The sequence below is a fragment of the Corythoichthys intestinalis genome, chromosome 2 (assembly GCF_030265065.1).
Source record: "Corythoichthys intestinalis isolate RoL2023-P3 chromosome 2, ASM3026506v1, whole genome shotgun sequence".
In the NCBI taxonomy this organism is placed as follows: Eukaryota; Metazoa; Chordata; class Actinopteri; order Syngnathiformes; family Syngnathidae; genus Corythoichthys; species Corythoichthys intestinalis.
In genome coordinates this window covers 69,207,786-69,226,451 of record NC_080396.1, presented here as the reverse complement: position 1 = coordinate 69,226,451, position 18,666 = coordinate 69,207,786, and the positions used below count along the sequence as shown (strand labels likewise).

The 18,666-nt window shown below is 39.3% G+C and overlaps 1 protein-coding gene across 9 annotated transcripts in view; it reads left to right on the top strand.

Moving 5' to 3' along the window:
- The window catches only part of LOC130912014 (ankyrin repeat and SAM domain-containing protein 1A-like), a 153,170-nt gene that overhangs the window by 52,255 nt on the left and 82,249 nt on the right, over nt 1-18,666 (top strand). For 8 of the 9 annotated variants that reach the window (XR_009062517.1, XM_057829737.1, XM_057829736.1 and 5 more), the window contains 7 exons: nt 10,425-10,721; nt 16,012-16,087; nt 16,165-16,266; nt 16,362-16,448; nt 16,542-16,711; nt 16,845-16,907; nt 18,316-18,448. Coding sequence is in view for 8 of the 9 variants with exons in the window: in XM_057829737.1 (XP_057685720.1) it covers nt 10,425-10,721; nt 16,012-16,087; nt 16,165-16,266; nt 16,362-16,448; nt 16,542-16,711; nt 16,845-16,907; nt 18,316-18,448 (928 nt within the window). In the remaining variant the exon portion in view is untranslated. The remainder of the gene's footprint in view (nt 1-10,424; nt 10,722-16,011; nt 16,088-16,164; nt 16,267-16,361; nt 16,449-16,541; nt 16,712-16,844; nt 16,908-18,315; nt 18,449-18,666) is intronic. The other variant, XM_057829732.1, reaches the window with a different exon arrangement.

Below are 18,666 nucleotides of genomic sequence, written 5' to 3'. Positions count from 1 at the left end.
ATTGTAGACCTGCACCAGGCTGGGAAGACTGAATCTGCAATAGGTAAAATGCTAGGTGTTAAAAAATCTACTGTGGGAGCAATTATTAGAAAATGGAGGACATACAAGACCACTGATAATCTCCCTCGATCTGGGGTTCCATGCAAGATCTCACCCCATGGTGTAAAAATGATAACAAGAACGGTGGGGACCTAGTGAATGACCTACAGAGAGCTTGGACCACAGTAACAAAAGCTACTATCAGTAACACAATGCGCCGCCAGGGACTCAAATCCTGCACTGCCAGAAGTGTCCACCTGCTGAAGCCAGTACACGTCCAGGCCCGTCTGCGGTTCGCTAGAGAGCATTTGGATGATCCAGAAGAGGACTGGGAGAATGTGTTATGGTCAGATGAAACCAAAATAGAACCTTTCGGTAGAAACACAGGTTCTCGTGTTTGGAGGAGAAAGAATACTGAATTGCATCCGAAGAACACCATACCCACTGTGAAGCATGGGGGTGGAAACATCATGCTTTGGGGCTGTTTTTCTGCAAAGGGACCAGGACGACTGATCTGTGTAAAGGAAAGAATGAATGGGGCCATGTATCGAGAGATTTTGAGTGAAAATCTCCTTCCATCAACAAGGGCATTGAAGATGAGACATGGCTGGGTCTTTCAGCATGACAATGATCCCAAACGCACAGCCAGGGCAACAAAGGAGTGGCTTCGTAAGAAGCATTTCAAGGTCCTGGAGTGGCCTAGCCAGTCACCAGATCTCAACCCCATAGAAAATCTGTGGAGGGAGTTGAAAGTCTGTGTTGCCCAACGACAGCCCCAAAACATCACTGCTCTATCTTCATGGAAGAATTGGCCAAAATACCAGCAACAGTGTGTTAAAAGCTTGTGAAGAGTTACAGAAAAGGTTTGGCCTCCGTTATTGCTAACAAAGGGTACATAACAAAGTATTGAGATGAACTTTTGGTATTGACCAAATACTTATTTTCCACCATGATTTGCAAATAAATTCTTTAAAAATCAAACAGTGTCATTTTCTGTTTTTTTCCTCTACATTCTGTCTCTCATGGTTGAGGTTTACCCATGTTGACAATTACAGGCCTCTCTAATATTTTCAAGTGGGAGAACTTGCACAGTTAGTGGTTGACTAAATACTTATTTGCCCCACTGTATGTGTACTTGCCATGCGTGTCCTTGTGATACAGGCAGAGGCGTAGCAGGGGTCCCCGGGGGCCCCAGGCAACATGGGGCCCTTTGAGCATGTGCAAGTAAGGGGGACTTTATTTATGAAGAAACGCTAGCATGCTGCAATACTGTTAGCAAACGCTAACAAGCTAGTTACAGCAAGTCAAGGCAGTTAATTGGTTTAGGAGTCAGGACATAAAAATACTACTACGACTACTAGTCTGCAGTGCTTCGACTACATTAGGACATAAAACTACAGTAACATAGTACACTCACCGCTGTCTTGCTTCCTTTTCTCCCCTTCTGCTTTTTTTTTCTTTTTTCATTTCCAGACGGATAACTTCTCTTCATTTTGCCAATTAAAAAAAGGCCCGATCGCCGCCCACTCTCACTCTGAGTCACGTGACACACATACATATTTGCGCAGTAAAATGAACACGAGGGGGGGGGGTTCCAGTGCGCGCTGCGTGCGGTCATCTTGGCCATAAAAGTGGCGAAAACTAAGCACTTTACACTCATATGGATGTACAACATCATTTTAAGATGCTAAACTAACACCTTCCCTCTTAAAGCAAATGTGCAATGCGAATGTAATGTAAAGAACACTCTCCTCGACGCAGCGAGAACAAGTGGGATCAACCAGCTGATGTAACAGGAAAAACACGAAACGGTCGCGCTGATAACGGCTCTAACATATCATAAGAACTTTATGGCATGAAGAGGAAATACTTACATTCGTTCATGGACGCACAGATGAATCCTCTAACAGGTGGGGTGGCCGTCCTCTGCTCGAAATGCGCACCTTACGCTTACACCTATTCTCGTTCTCAGAATATGCAGCGCTTGTGACGTAGGACAATAACAGGACTGGTTGCTATGGGAACGTACGCAGCGGCATACAGCATAACCAAGGAGCTAAAAGGAGTATTATAATTTCTAATAAAATCGTTTAGTATTATTTTAGATGCATATATGTTATATTTTTCTTATAGAGTATTCAACAAGGAATACGATAGACCCATTAATAGACTTTCTTGGAAAAATCACCATTTCTTTAAGTAGTCACATGAATAATGAGGTGGCCTGTGAAAACCAACATAAAATATTACAGCAAAGACTTTTCATGAAGTTCTTGGTGAATCACTCTTTGCAAATACATACAGTGTTAAAACTGATTGGACTTGCTTAAACATGTATGCTAATTGGGAGTGATAACAGAATTGTAAGATAATCTGCCAAATGATTCCATGGTATTGAAACACTCCCAATACTTGTAGCTACGACAGTGCAGTGAAGCTGAGTGTGCTAAATCTTTGTGTGCCAAATCTGTTGGCCCTCTGGGGGCCCCTGCTGGCTGGGGGCCCTAGGCAATTGCCTGCGTATGCCTAATGGGACACTACGCCTCTGAATACAGGTATGTTTACTTGTAGTGTGTTTACTATTAGTACAGTGGCCTATACTACGAACCGAGTTCAAACTCCCCAGAAGTAATCCAGTTTACCATCGGGTAACCGGAGTTGACAAAACCTGGTTGTCTAGTTTGTGGTCAATCGGTACTACGACGCTGATTATGAGGTTAATTAGTCGAACCTGTGTCAACCCAGTCAGAGTTACTGCGCGTTCACATAAAAGGTGGCGGTGACCAGAGTCAAACACTACTTGTGACGATGGCACGGGCACCTTACTTCACGGAGGAGGAATGCGCGATGATCATGCGGAATTATGAGGAATTAAAATCCACCCTCACCGCGAAATCCAACACCGGTTCGGCGAGTAGAGCGCAACGGGTCTGTTGACAGCGAATTTACAGATCGTGTGATTTGTGAATGCGTCAATATGCCAGTTTACTTATGTCCATGAAAAGAAATAAAGCCTGCTGTCAGGACAATAAAATAAGATTTGGTACATTAACAGTAAGAAATAATTGTCACGCATCACCACACGAAACAGGATGATTGTATGTTTAGTCCCCTTGACTGTACGAATACGTATGTTCTTTTTTTTAGTTTGGGCCTAAAAAATCCAGCCCGACCCGACCCGAGTCCGATCAATAAACTTGATTTGCAGGCCCGAGCCCGACACCCCCCCCCCCCCCCCCAAAAAAAAAAAATTATGTTATATTTGTGAGGACTCAGGAGAAGAAGGAAATGCGGGGATGCCATGCGTTGTTGCGTAAATAAAGCCCGTCTTTTGTAACGATTTTTCACAGTTAAACAAGACTGTAAGATGCATATTCAATAAACATTTATATCTTTTATATTTGTGCGTCTGTCCTATCAGTGGATTTGACATTTAATTTAATCTCCTCCAGTTGGCAGAAAAAAACGCAAGTTTTCTCAATGTTTAAATAGTCTACATATTTCTATGATTATTATAAATGCATCAATTTGAAGCGTTTCCATATCCCACTCCGAATCGCACGTCATACAGTGTTCTTACGCAGATATTCAGCATCACCGATGGAATACATATATTGTCCCTGGCGAAAGAGCGCACGGACAGGCACACACAATCTGCGCGGTTGTGAGGGCCTGACTCGGCGGGTTACATTAGTGACGTCTGCCTAGATCAGTTGGCACAGGTAAAGAATTCCCTCAGCTGAAAATCTATATCTTTCATGATGAACATCTTCCGGGTACGCCAGCGGATTCTGGCGGTCCCGAAATACCCGTGCCCTCCGGAGAGAGCCCCTCACAATCCGCGCGCCAATGTCGTATGGGTCGTCCAAGTACGCTGTCATTGTCAGGAGGACACGTCCGCGGAGGAGTGCTGTTTAAATAGAGCGTGGTTAATTGGAATCCTGATGTTAAGCAAGATCTAACTCTGACACGACCAGGTTTGGCGTGTGGCGTGTGTTGCCATGGCAACACTTCTCAGTTCCAACATATCCACCTTTCGTAGTCTCGCATAGCCGCGAACTTACGTCGCACGTGATAAAGTTACTCTCGAAGTTACCCTGCTAAGCCAGAAAACCGGCTTCGTAGTATAGGCCACAGGTCTGTGTACTTATTTGCCCCACTGTAATTGCTGCATGACTTCCGATTTGTGAAACATGACAGTTTAGACCACCGCGACGTTCTGGAAAAATGTGGCCCAAATCAGATTTAAACCACATACGAAAGTGACCCAGATCGGATTTGAAATGGTCCACTTGTATGAGACTTGTCCTGTTCAGACTGTCAAGTTAATGCCTAACTAGAGTCGGATAAACACGAAAAAATCGGATTCGTACATTAAGACCTGCAATATGAACCTAGCAATATAGACACACGACCATTCACTCACACACTCACACCTACGGACAATTTGGAGTGTTCAATCAGCATATGGTGCACATTTTTTGGGGGGAAGTGGCAGGAAACCGGAAAAAACCCATGCTTAAACAAAAATAATGTAGAGAAATGCTTGTCCTTATTAAATGTTTCATTGAGCAATTCCACTCAAATCCGCTCACGCTGCCGAAAACAGCCTCTCGACAACGAAGATTGACTAAATGATAATTAAAACACTTGTGCCTTTGATCGTAGCGCTTCTGAGCCTTTCTCTTGCCAGATCAAAGGAACAAATCTGTGAATCATTGTTAACTTCAAGTTCCAAACGCCAGCTGCACTGGTGAGCAAGAAAAGCAGAAGGAGGGTGTTTTTTTCTTAAGATGCACCAGCACGATTGTATTACTTTTAACATCGTACTTTTAATCAGTCTCTATAACATTCATATAATTCATTCATCTTCCGAACCCCGTATCCTCACAAGGGTCACAGGGGTGCTGAAACTTATCATAACTAACTTCAGGCAGAAGGCGGAGTACACCCTGAACAGGTTGCCAGCCAGTCAAAGGGCACATGTAGACACACAACCATTCATGCACACATTCATGCCTACGGACAATTCGGAGTGTTCAATCAGCATACCGTGCACGTTTTTTGGGGATGTGGGCACGGGAAAAACATGCAACCTCCACAGTTTTTTTTTCAAATTTTTCACATGACTGGAAATTGTGTCAATGAGTCATTTATTTTGTTTAAACAAACTAAACAAAATCAAATGAGGAGGCATGAATACAATTCTAATCCAATTACAAAGCACACACTCTTGTATGACAATTTACAGTTTGAATGGGAGTTTTTGTTGAAAGCTGTTATATGAATGGGTTTTTGTGTTTTTTATTTCTAAAAAGAAATGAGACAACTTTAAAATCTAACAATAACTGGAGTGTGTTACGGTCCGCGACTTCGGAATACAAGACTGAATCCAAGAGCAGACAACAATCGAGGGGATGCGTACAAGGGTTTATTACAAACAAAATAAATAGGGTGGAATAACAAAATGGGTCCGCGACAAGAGGTCAATGGGGATCAAATAACACTGAACTAAGCGGTGGGCAGAAAGCTAATAAGAAAACAAAAGAACACAATCAATACCTGCACAAGGTAGAGGAATGGCAGAACAAGAAACAGCTAACGAATAAGCTAGTAAATAGTACAAATGGGCCTCGAAGGTACAAGTGTCGAATGGTGGCCGTGCTGGGGTTGCCTGCGTTTAAATATGCAGCTGATGAGCATTGGAAGCACCTGCATCCAGGGAAACACAGCCCACACTCTGAAATGAGATTATTGTCAGGGAGCCGAATGTGACAGAGTGCTTATACTTCTCCAAAACACAATACAAACTAACACTTAAGACACTGATTAGCATAATCGCTAACTAGCTTTGTGCTCTGTGCTAAGTAGTAACGTCTCATCAACAAAGAATAGAAACAATACATTTGGCTTCATTTACTCACCTCTGACGGAGGCACACTGGATCTAACAACCCAACCCTAAACCCAATCTAATTCTTGACACTTCGTAACACTGGTGCGCGTGTTCAGCCTCACATGACACACAAACAAGGACCCAAATGGGACTGCTCATAGCTGCCGGCGAAAATCTATTATCAAATTTGTTGGCAACTAATTTATTCATCGATTTTGTTTGATTTAATCGATTAGTTGTTGCAGCCTTAATTTGATCTGTTCCACAGATAATGTTTAATTAGCATTTCCACATTCCGAACTGTAATAAAGTATTAGGACATGTCATAAAACTGAAAACAACTACAGAACAGTATAGTCTCACCCTTTTGCCTTTTGTTTCAAGGTGGCATTTTCATGGTAGTTAGCATGTTTTCAGCTACGTACATGCGATTACATCATGTTTGTTTTTCAGTTTTCATTGTATCACATTTTAGATAATATAAATCTATATGTAAAGCAATTTATTGATCTTACACAATTATTTGAGTTAAATGCTGAATTAAACTAAATTGCTTTAGAAACACTTGTTTTTTTTTTTCTATGGATACTGTTTGTGCATTCATTGAGAAGACTGACCACTGAGGCAGCAGACCTATTTGAGGAAGTGAATCACACCGATGTAATCACAGCGTGTATGTTTGCATGTTGAAGTCATCTCCATGCTCTGAGTTTATCTCACTAATAAGCAAATGCTTGACGGTGCATCACTGATGAAAGTGGGCATGCTCCTCGTGTGAGCGGTTGTGACTTTTATCTGCATGTGATTTTCTTTTGTCACTGAAAGGACAAATAAGAGCAGATGAAAGACATCCTTGCTTATATGTGCCTTTTTGATGACTGGGTTCATTACTATTTAGGTGATCGTCTGGTTTGTTTAAATCTGTCCTCACCTCTGGAACCATGAACAACCTGCTGATCCTGTAGAAGGTGTAAGAAATGTGTGTCAAATGGTCTCCTGAGGCCACACAGCACATAACCTGCTCATGTGGTGTTATCTGTACATGTGAGCGTGCATGTGCGGTTGTGTTTGGAGCTTATCTGTCGAATGACTTGACATACTCTCTGGCCTTATCTGCCACACCCATATTTCTACTCCCTACACAGTGATATTTAGGGAATTGTTTACTATTGTGGATTGAGATCATTAGATTATGTGACCTGGCTATGATGTATACAGCATATAATATTTGCTCTACTTGACTTTATCACAGTACATAGAATATACACTGTAAATGCAGAAATTCTCTGTTGAAACTGCCATTGTTACCTCATCCCTAAAAGTCCACCCCCTGCTGGTCATGACGCCTGCAAGTAACCTTGAATAAATCAGTGCTTATTTTGCTGTTCCACTGTGAGTAATTATATATACTGTAATTTTTGCACTATAAGGCACACCTGACTATAAGCCACACCCTAAAGTGAGTTTTGAACATGTGAACTTGTTTTCTCATTATATATATTTCCATTTCCATTCCAAAGTTGGAATTCAAATCAACCTTCTACCAGATAATGGTATTAACTCAAATAATCCACACATGAAAAGAAATCACAAAATTTGAGTCTATAAATAATAATTTTATAAGGAATTAAGTAGTCGGGCTGCAGCTATCGATTACTTTATTAATCGATTTGTTTGTTAGTTGGAATAATCGAGTAATCGGATTAGAAACATTTAAAGCATGGCAGAATAAATTTTAGGAGATGTAAAACAAAAGCTTGCTAACGTTGCACTGTCAAAAGAGCATTAAATGCGAATACAAAGTAAAATTACTGGGTTTCTTCTGACTATGCAGAATTGCACTTTCATTTAAAAATACCTGAGTTTAGACTCAAACCTAACTTGCATAGCCAAAGTCCGCTAGCTTAAATCCTATAAATTGCAAACGATTGTTTTACAATACTCTTAACTTTCTAACACATATTCCCACGAAAAACTGCTAAATATACCTATAAACTAAATTACAAATGCATAAAAAACATATTAGCTCAAACGATACCTTACCTTATATTGGTCTTAATAGGGAGCAGCTGTATTCAGCCATGTTAAATGAGTTATGTCATATTCACGGTTGTCACTAGAGGACAGTGTCTCCACCCAAATCAATAAAACTAAATGCAAACTTTTTCAAAAGAAACCATTACAACTCTACTCTAATTAAACGAATCCTTGAAGCAGCAAAATTTGATTCAAAGCTTTTTTGTAATCGAATTATTCGAGTAAATCGATTAATGGTTGCTGCACCAATTATGTGCAATAACACAGAAAAAGTTTTGAATACACCCTGAAAAGGAAATGCACCATACCTAAAATCAGTTCGTAATTACTAATTGAACATCCAGTAATTGCAAACCAACATTAGCTGGGTTAGAGCAAATTGATGGTCCAATAAACAGGTTGTTTTGACACCAAGAGGTCAAACACATCAGACACATCTCATGATGGGTAAAGGAAAGAGCTCTCTGAGGACATGGCTCTCATGGTACTAAAATTTTCAACTCCAAAAATAATACTCAATACCATTTTCGATGCTACATAAGTAAAAAAAAAATCAGCTAAAGTAAATGTTATTGTTCTAAATCTTTCAGTGCCATTAATAATGATAGGCATCCTGTAATGTGTGTCTTAAAAACAAAATTAACACTCTTTTAATGAGTTTATTAGAGTTGTCCGATGATTACTTTTTAACCGATAACTGATGTCCTGATGTCATCTCACTCCAAAAATCCGATAACAAAATCAAACTGATACCAATATATACGGTTGTGGACTGCATATATTGGCGAATTGTATTGTGATGCCCCACTGGATGCTTTGATCATGATAAATGAAACAATTTCAAAGTTTTCCAAATAAACATTCTCTGAAAAATAAGAAAATAACATCAACTGAATTATGGAAAAAGTGCCAGTATTCCACCGCTATATTTATAATTCAACTCAAATAGAGCAAACATCATTTTTTTGGGATCGTGTTTTCTCTGAGCTAGTCCTGGCAAGAGCATAGACTCAGTGAGGCACTGCCATGTCTCTATGGCTCACACAGCGCTTACAGACAGGCGATCAAGACCAGATATTGCCAATGAGTTACAATTGCATTCTACATTTTGCTGGGCTTTTGGACAGATTTTAAATTAGATTATAAATTGAAGTGTTATTGTGTTTTATTACTTTTCTTAGTGACAATTTCTTTGTGGTAACACAATAGGTATATGTGATGAGTTTTTAATTCATTATTTTTCATTTATTGTTCATTTTATAGTGCTCCATGCATGCAAATACTCACCTAACGAATCCCAAGCATCTTCGATTGGAGAGGTCATTTTAAGAATAGCTGCTGTACTAAGCTGTGACCAGCTCATGTACAAAGGCTTGTTCCCTAAACTTTAAGATAACACATATTTTGACGCAAAAACCAATCCCTATATTTCCTGAAATTATTTTGATTGCTGTTATCGGCCGATAATATCGGCCACCAGATAGTAGCGGACAACTCTTAAGTTAATCATTTGTAGAAGTCCAATCAATTTGAAGCTGGCGGGTGAACATTTGTCCATTTTCTGCCAACTGTCCCACTTCAAATAGCACTGTCAATAGCAGCCAATGAATTAAACAAACAAGCAGAAATAATGATCAAAGGTTATCACCTTTAGACGTCTCGTCATTCGTTTATTTATTCATTAATGTCAGCCATAGAGTTAACAAGGAAAATAAAAATATCCTCTATTACTATCAAGAGTAGTTCAAAATCAAATTACCCCATGACACCAAATTACTGGTGAGCTGTGGTCACGCAAAAAACAAATGAATACCTGAGTATCAATACTTTTGAAATCCAATATCGTATCCGAGAGTATCATACAGTATATGTATAGTTATAGTAATAGGTCTCAATACTTTTTAAAAAAGACAAACAGCTTACCCGCCTGTTAAAATCCAACTATAAACGGCACTAGACTATAAGCCATAAGTTACAAAGTTGGAGGAAAAAAATAGTGGTTTATAGTCCCAACATTACGGTCGTTTACATGGGGAACCAATTGACCGTAATTACTGCCAAATCAGATTTATTCATGCGGAATCATGGATTAAGCGCACACCAAATAAGTCATTTTTGCACAAGCAGGAATAATAACAGGTCTGACAGTCAAATGTCCAAGTTTTCTATTATTGTTCTAATGTCTCATTTGCCCGGGTGCCTCTGTCTCTATGCCATTGACCCTTTAGCCATGACGATCCCATCTGCTGCACCTTTTAGATTGTGTGCCCTGAGCCATCATCCTACTTTCTCTGCCTTGTACACTGTGCATTTTAATGGTGGTTGGGTTTTTTCCATTTTTTAAAATCTAGTCCAACCTTATGCCATGTTGTGTCTCATTTAATGTCTTTTTATATGATTTGTGTGCATGTCAGTGTTACTGTTTTTAAACACATCTGTCTGGTGTCCAACAGAACAATGACAATGAAACGCCACTGCACTGTGCTGCCCAGTACGGGCACTCACAAGTAGTTCAGTTGCTGCTGGAAGAGCTGACAGACCCTACAATGAGGAACAACAAATTTGAGACTCCCCTGGATCTGGCTGCACTGTATGGCCGGCTAGAGGTAGTCAAGCTTCTGCTAAGTGCACACCCCAACCTGCTCAGCTGCAATACTAAGAAGCACACACCGCTGCACCTGGCTTCTCGTAATGGACATCTGTCTGTGGTGGAGGTGCTGCTAGATGCTGGCATGGACATTAACTATGAGGTGTGTTTGTATTTACATATGTTTCACCTTATTTACATTTCTCAAACTTATATGACAATAGACCACCGCTTTAATATACAGACCGATTCTAGCTTGTAGTAGTGAGCAATACAAAAGGCAGGAAACCTAAGACGCAAAGATTGAAGCAGTGCTTCTCAATTATTTTCTCTTAAGTTTTTATTTTTGCTGCAGGCAGTATCCGCTCCTTTGCTATGGCGTTGGGTTATTTTGCACTGAGCTACTTGATATGCTACCTTATATGATAACAGTGCTCACTGGTTTACTGATGTAACACTGACTAAGCTGGACGATTATTGGCAATATTTGGCACATTTTTGCAGAAAAAAAATCAAGTGGCTTATCAATGTCATTGGGGTCTAATGTCTTAAAGCGGCCTCTTAATTGATTTGGCTTCAGTTTATAGTCCAGTGCGGCCTATATATGAACAAAAACTGTTTTCTTGTCAAATTTATCGGGTGTTGCTCAGTGCTGGTTGTAGGATTTTTATGAAACAGTAACCAAGAAGGGGCCACATGTAACCCTCAGGAGCCAAGTGTTGTCATCTTTGTTCATTGTTTGTTTTGGTCAATGAGGCAATACACAGATTATCAGGCGTGTGGTGGACACTGTCAAGCAGAGATGAACCAGTAAAGTTTGTAACAATTCGTATTTATTCATACTGTGTGCAAGTAAGGATACAATACATGGAACCATGATTTTAATTACTTTTTTTGAAAAGCCATTTTAAACACGAAAAGAAGCATTAATATTTAACATACTCTAGAAGAGGCCTGAACTATATTGGAAACAAAACTCATTGCGATGTTTTGGGGGTTTGCGATACATTGCGATATTATATTGCAATATTAAAACTAGAAGAATTTTCACCAGATAACTTGAATAACTATTTAGGAGAGGCCTGAACGATATTGGAAAAAAATAAAATTGCAATATACTGTACGTATATTGCCAGAGCTCCACACTTACTTTTTGCATTGGTTGCACTGGTGAAACTTTTCATTCAAATTAGAGGTGGGGCCAGTGACCCTGTGGCAACTAGTGTCCAAGCAGCTAAAAAGGCCAAGTAAAAAAATATTTTGAAATAATTATTACGGTAACTAGAAAATTAAATACAACGTAAACAGTACGTACAGTATATGACGGAAACCACTCAGGTGACTTGAAGTTCCATCTGAGACCCCCAATTTGGCCAAATTTCAAAATTATATGCATGCGTGATACATCATTGTAAAGCTTAAAATCTGTATTTTCTGGGGGAAGAATTTTTTTGAACAGGTGGGCATTTTTTGACACCTTAAAAGTAGGTTAAATTAGGTGAGTGAAAAAATACTAAAAACTTTTTGTGGCTTTCTGGTAACCTGAGGTGCGAGCATCATAAAAGACACGCTGATTCTAACGAGATATTATCGCATACTTACCGTACTTTTTGAACTATAAGGCGCACCTGACTATAAGCCGCCACCCACCAAATTTGACACGAAAAAGGCATTTGTTCATAGATAAACCGCGCTGGACTATAAACCGCGCTGGATTATAAACTGCAGCTGTCCTCACTGTATTATGAGATATTTATAACAGAAGATATCAACCGGTAACAAAACTGCTATGGCAGCATATAGATGTACAGTGTATCACAAAAGTGAGTACACCCCTCGCATTTCTGCAGATATTTAAGTATATCTTTTCATGTGACAACACTGACAAAATGACACTTTGACACAATGAAAAGTTGTCTGTGTGCAGCTTATATAAGAAAGTTAAAATGAATGAATGAATGAATGAATTTATTTTCCCCTCAAAATAACTCAAAATATAGCCGTTAATACCTAAACCCTTGGCAACAAAAGTGAGTACACCTCTTTGAAAAAACGTACATCCTTAAATGTCCAAATTGACTACTGCTTGTCATTTTCCCTCCAAAATGTCATATGACTTGTTAGAGGAGTGCTGTCAGCATTGCTGCAGAGATTGAAGAGGTAGGGGGTCAGCATGTTATTGTTCTATCAAACACAACAGTTCATGAGAGAGCATGAGCAAAACATGTGGGTGTGGTTAGCAGGTGACTTTTTGACCCTAATATAACAGTTACTGGTAGTGTAGTAGAACTTGGCAAGCATAGCATTCATGTCGTCACTCTAAAATTTTGCATTGTAATTGGCAGTGCCATGTGCAACAGAATTGAGCAAGTTGAAGAATTAGCTCCTATCTAGCGTCTGATATGAATGTCCTAATCTTAAAGAAAGAGCTTGAACAAAATGCCTAATTTGTAAGAAGTGAGATTGAGGTACATCAGTTACTTAAAAAAAAATCTATATATTGGGGCTGCAGCCATCGATTATTTTAGTAATCGATAAATCTATCATCAAGTTAGTTTGAGTAATTGGATTAGGAACATTTAATGTGCTGCAGAATAAATTTCAGGAGGCACTTTCGGAAGACCATTAAATGCAAATACAAAATAAAATTCCCTCATGTTTCTTCTAACCATGCAGAATTAGTTTCATTTAAAAATAAATAAAAATGTTGAGCCTCAAACAGTATAAAATAAATAAATGAATGAGGATCTAAGTACAACAAAAGAAGAATTGGCTAACTTGCATAGCAAAAGTCTCTTAATATCTATAAAATGCTAACTTTTTTTTTTTTTTTTAAATAATGCTCTTAACAAATCGTTAAGATGCTAAATATACCGATAAACTACATTACAAATGAATTAAAAAAAAAAATTAGCTCAAACAAAAATGTACCGTATGTTGGTCTTAACAGGGAGCAGCTGGATTTGGCCATGTTGAATAAGTTATATCATATTCACTGTTGCCACTAGAGGGCATATCCACCCAAATCAATAAAACTAAATGCAAAAAGTTTTAAAAACAAACCATTGTAACGCCACTCTAATTAAATGAATCGTCGAATTAGCAAAATTTGATTTGAAGCTTTATCCTACAGTATTTGAATTACTCGAGTTACTCGATTAATCGTTGCAGCACTACTATATATACATATGCAATGGCACCTTGACATAAGATCCTTTCGACATCCAACATAAATTTGACTTGTCATTTGTCCCGACATATAAATACGACGATTTTTGACAGCGTCACAGTTTCATTGTTTTCCCGCAAGATGGACTCGTGGCGGATTTTCTTGTGCGCGAAATCAACATGGGTTCCAAAAAGGTTAGTGCAGGTGGTGAAATAAGGAAAAAGGTGACGCTTACCATTGAAATTAAGAAGGATATGATAAAAAAATATGAGCGTGGTGTGCGCGTCAATGAACTGGCTCGACAATATGGCCGGAATCTGTGTACGATCTTGAGGATGACTATCATTATTAGCATTATTATTGTAACATCGGCAAGGAAGTTTTTTTTGTGCAACATTGAATTTCCTCCAATAAAACACAGGGCCTGGTCTTTTTATATGAAGTAATTCGTTTAAGTTTGTGAAACTGTAGCAAAGAAACATGCATGCTTTCAGCACAACTGCACAATACACGCCAGTATACAAATACCGTGTAGACGTGACACTTCACTTGAGCTACCAGCTATAAGTAAAGGTGAGCTTCCATACAGCAGGACTAAGGATTTATTAACAAATTTTGTTAATTTGAGCGTGGCGTGCGCATCGGTGAATTGGGGGTGGCGTGGCTCAGTTGTAGAGTAATTATCCCCCAACCTAGAGGTTGTGGGTTCGATTCTCCACCTTGATGAACTCGTCTAAGTGTCCTTGAGCAAGATACTGAACCCCACGTTGCTTTGGTGTCACCAGTAGGTGGATGGTGATATAGTGTAAAGCGCTTTGAGGGCCTTGAAAGTTGGAAAGGCGCTACACAAGTCAAACACAATTTGCCAACACCATGTAGCTTTTCCCTATTAACACACATGCACTGCATATTAACAGGTTGCTACAGATGTAAAATACTTACATATAGTTTCCAAGGCAGAAACATAACAGAAAGCACTCAACAGTGTCAATGCAATGCGACCGACAGGCTGTGTATTGTAAAAATGAATGCACATGTGTTCCAAACTGTGTCACACGATGCAGTGAATTAGATTATCGCGATTCGGCTGTGGAAGATTCGAAAACGATTCACAAACATCCAAATTGCAATTATTGAAATGTGTCAAGTAAAGCGGCAACACAGTCAGCGGGGTCTTTGGGACGCGATGAGGAACGGATCGTGAGTCAACATCATGCTTGTCATTACCTAGGTAATGACGATGCTCAACTCACGGTTCTGGCTGAACTCATGCTGCTAGATAAAAAAACAATAATACCTGACTGCTGCAGACAGCCGCTACAAACTACTTCCACGTAATGCTACGGTAGATAATAGATATCATATGTATATAAAACAAGATGCAAAGTGACAGACTCGGCAGCATTAGTAGCACATTTATAGAAAACTAGATGCAAAATGACAAACTTGCCGGCGTTAGTAAACGGCCACCATTTTAAAGCAGTAGACTTCCCTGGAAGGCTGTTGTAGTGAACCTTCCAAGCGAACCTAATTAGCTTTTTATTTAAAATGCTCCTAAATCAGCAAAATCTTGACTTGAATCTATATTTTAAAACTTTCACATGTCGAAAGTAGACAGAAGGGAAATTATGGAATAACGGGAGAAATTTTAACAACTTTACCGGTTGATTCACAACATTAAATTAATTGGATGTAGTTTAAAGCTGCTGATGCAGAATGCTTACTTCAGAATTGTATTTACTGTTTTGAACTGTTAACTTGAAACTGAAATAGTCGTTTAAGTCTTAGAGGCTTTTTGTACAATTTTTGTAACTAATGTACGAAACATTAAAAGCAGCTAATAGCTTGGGTGGGGTGTCGTCAATAATCGGTTTATAATCTAATCGTATCCTCTGAATCGTAATGGAATCGTTAGATGCCCAAAGATTCCAACCTCTAGTAAGATGTGAACTGCCTCTAAACACTGGCGATTCTAGCCAACACAGTATACAGTATATATATATATATATATATATATATATATATATTTTACCTAAAAACCCGATCCTTTTTACCCGATTCCGTTCCTCTGAAAAATGTCCTCATCGTCCTGATTTCTGGTCACCTGATCGGATCGAGACATCCCTAGTTACAGCAAAATGTCATTTCGTTCTGTAATGAATGTAAGGGCGTTAGTTCCAATACTGACAGTAGTTGACGAACCAAGAGGTAAAAATTTAATAAGCTATCGATCGATTTAGTTTTCAGCCTTTCTTTTTCTCCTACCCCTTTCTTTTATGAACAGACAGAGAAAGGCAGTGCACTCCATGAAGCAGCCCTGTTTGGAAAGATAGATGTGGTACAGAAACTTCTAACAGCAGGTTAGAGTTAAATTCTAATTCTTCTGATTCGGTAGGAAAATACTGATGGATTACCTCCTCTATGTGATAAATCTTAGGTATCGATGTAAACATTTTGGACCAGAAGGGCTTGACGGCGCTGGACACGGTCAAAGACATGCCTTCTCAGAAGAGCAGAGCAATAGCTGCGCTCATCCAAGGTAGGCGCATTATTACTCAAGTATAGACTTCACACCGGATGTCTTTTCACGTCTTGATTTAGTAACTGATTGAATCTCCTGTTTGCCTGCGGCAGGGCTTATGAGTGGAAAACCACCTGACATCGACCTCCCGCCTCCACCGATCCCTTCAGCCTTGGATAGTCCCAGTCCTCGAAAAAAAGGTGAGATTTGACAGATCTTATTCAACAATTTGAAAAAAAATGTGTTACTGCTTTGCACATGGCTTTCTGTGCACATTATAAAATGATTTGTAGGCGAGCTGGAAAAAGTGAGCGAGTTGATCTCAGGGCTGGCTCCAGCGCCTGAGGAGGAGAGTCCCTATGAAGCTCTGTTTGAAGCTACCTCGTGCCATTCTTTGGATAGCCTTACAAGTGGCAAATCCTCGGACAGGGATTCTGGAAGGCCAGATAGTGACGCAGGAAAGGTTGGACTACAGCACAGATTATGAAAAATGTTGCGTGCAAGAAGGCTTTACATCCACTAGAGGGTGATAGTGCTCTTCTGGCTGTACTGTGGAGGCTTTGCTTTGTTTAACTTTTTAAACCTGTTTTTTGCAGAAAGATCGCTTGGTCCACTCATCACATACTGGCCCTGTTCTTGAGGAAGCGGTGAGCTCAGAAGTGAGGTTTTTTATTTTCTTTAAGAAAATATATGAATTAGCAGGCTATGAGTCCCAATAGGTCAAGATGGCGATTACGATTTTTATCCATGAAGTGATGTTTTTTTTTTTTTTTTTCTTATACCTGTGACACAGTACTATATTCCAAAAACACATTTGATTACTTTAAGGACATAAGGCCAGTTGGGTTTTGATTTTTATTCTGTAATGAATAAAGGCAATTTAGAATCTGGATTATAAATTTACTTGGATTATGTGTGTGAGGTATAACAATATGCTTCAGCAAAAACAATCAGGTTAAATAAATGTTTAAAAAGAAAAAAAAAAAAATCTAAAACGAGGATCCAAGCAAACAAAAAATGGAAGAAAAGGACCCATAAATTCAAAACTCCTTAAAAGGCAGAAAAGCCATGGTTGAATGTCACCTTGTCGATAACATTCCATCAACAAATACACTGCTGGCCAAAAGTATTGGCACCCCTGCAGTTCTGTCAGATAATGCTCAATCTCTCCCAGAAAATGGTTGCAGTTACAAATGCTTTGGTAGTAATATCTTCTTTTATTTTGCTTGCAATGAAAAACGCAAAAGACAATGGGGGGAAAAAATTATTAGCATTTTACACAAACTCCAAAAATGGGTCGGACAAAAGTATTGGCGCCCTTTGAAAAATCATGTGATGCTTCCCTAATTTCTGTAACAACACCTGTTACTTACCTGTGGCACATAACAGGTGGTGGCAATAACTAAATCACACTTGCAGCCAGTTAAAATGGATTAAAGTTGACTCAACTTCTGTCCTGTGTCCTTGTGTGTACCACATTGAGCATGGAGAAAAGAAAGAAGACCAAAGAATTGTCTGAGGACTTGAGAAGCAAAATTGTGAGGAAGCATGGGCAATCTCAAGGCTACAAGTCCATCTCCAAAGACTTGAATGTTCCTGTGTTTACTGTACACAGTGTCATCAATAAGTGTAAAGCCATTGGCACTGTGGCTAACCTCCCTAGATATGTTTGGAAGACAAAGATTGACGAGAGGTTTCAACGAAAAATTGTGCGGATGGTGGATAAAGAAAGTCTAGTCTAGTCTTGTCTTGTGAGCGCTGTGTTTGTGTACTCAGCCCAAAGCATGCCTAATGTGAAAATATTACTTAGGTGTGCTCTTGTGGTATCTTAGTGCTAATCAGCTATGTTGAACTGAGGGGAAAAATTGAATATAGTTAGCCCACAGCTACAGTTGTCTAATTTAAAAATGTGTTGGTTTTTTTCAACTATCTTGTGGCATTGTTACGACTTACAAACCTCACTGCGTGGGAGTTAGCTATAATGAAAGTTACAGTTTTGCATTTTTTATGGTTTGCGTCAATAAATTGTCAAGTTCAGTTGAAATTAATTCACTTTCCTACCCGCAGGCTCTGTTTACAAATAGCAGTATTGATGAGCGAGGAGAGACTGCTGAGGAGGAAGAGGATCATACCTATGAGTTATTGCTGACTGCTCAAACCAAAGTCCCGCCACCAAGCCAAGAGTCCCAGATTCATAAAGGTAGATTTTTTTGTGTGTACTGTAGCTAGACAGACATCAGACTTGACACAGTACTGTACATACTAATGGGCCCTCTCAACAACTTAATGCTACTAATGGGTCATAGACAATTTTTTAAAACTTAAAATTCAAATATTTTCAAAACCAAAGCCACTAGCGACCTAAAACCAAAACAGACACCTCCATTAGGCATATATAAGTCTCTATGAGCAGCGGCA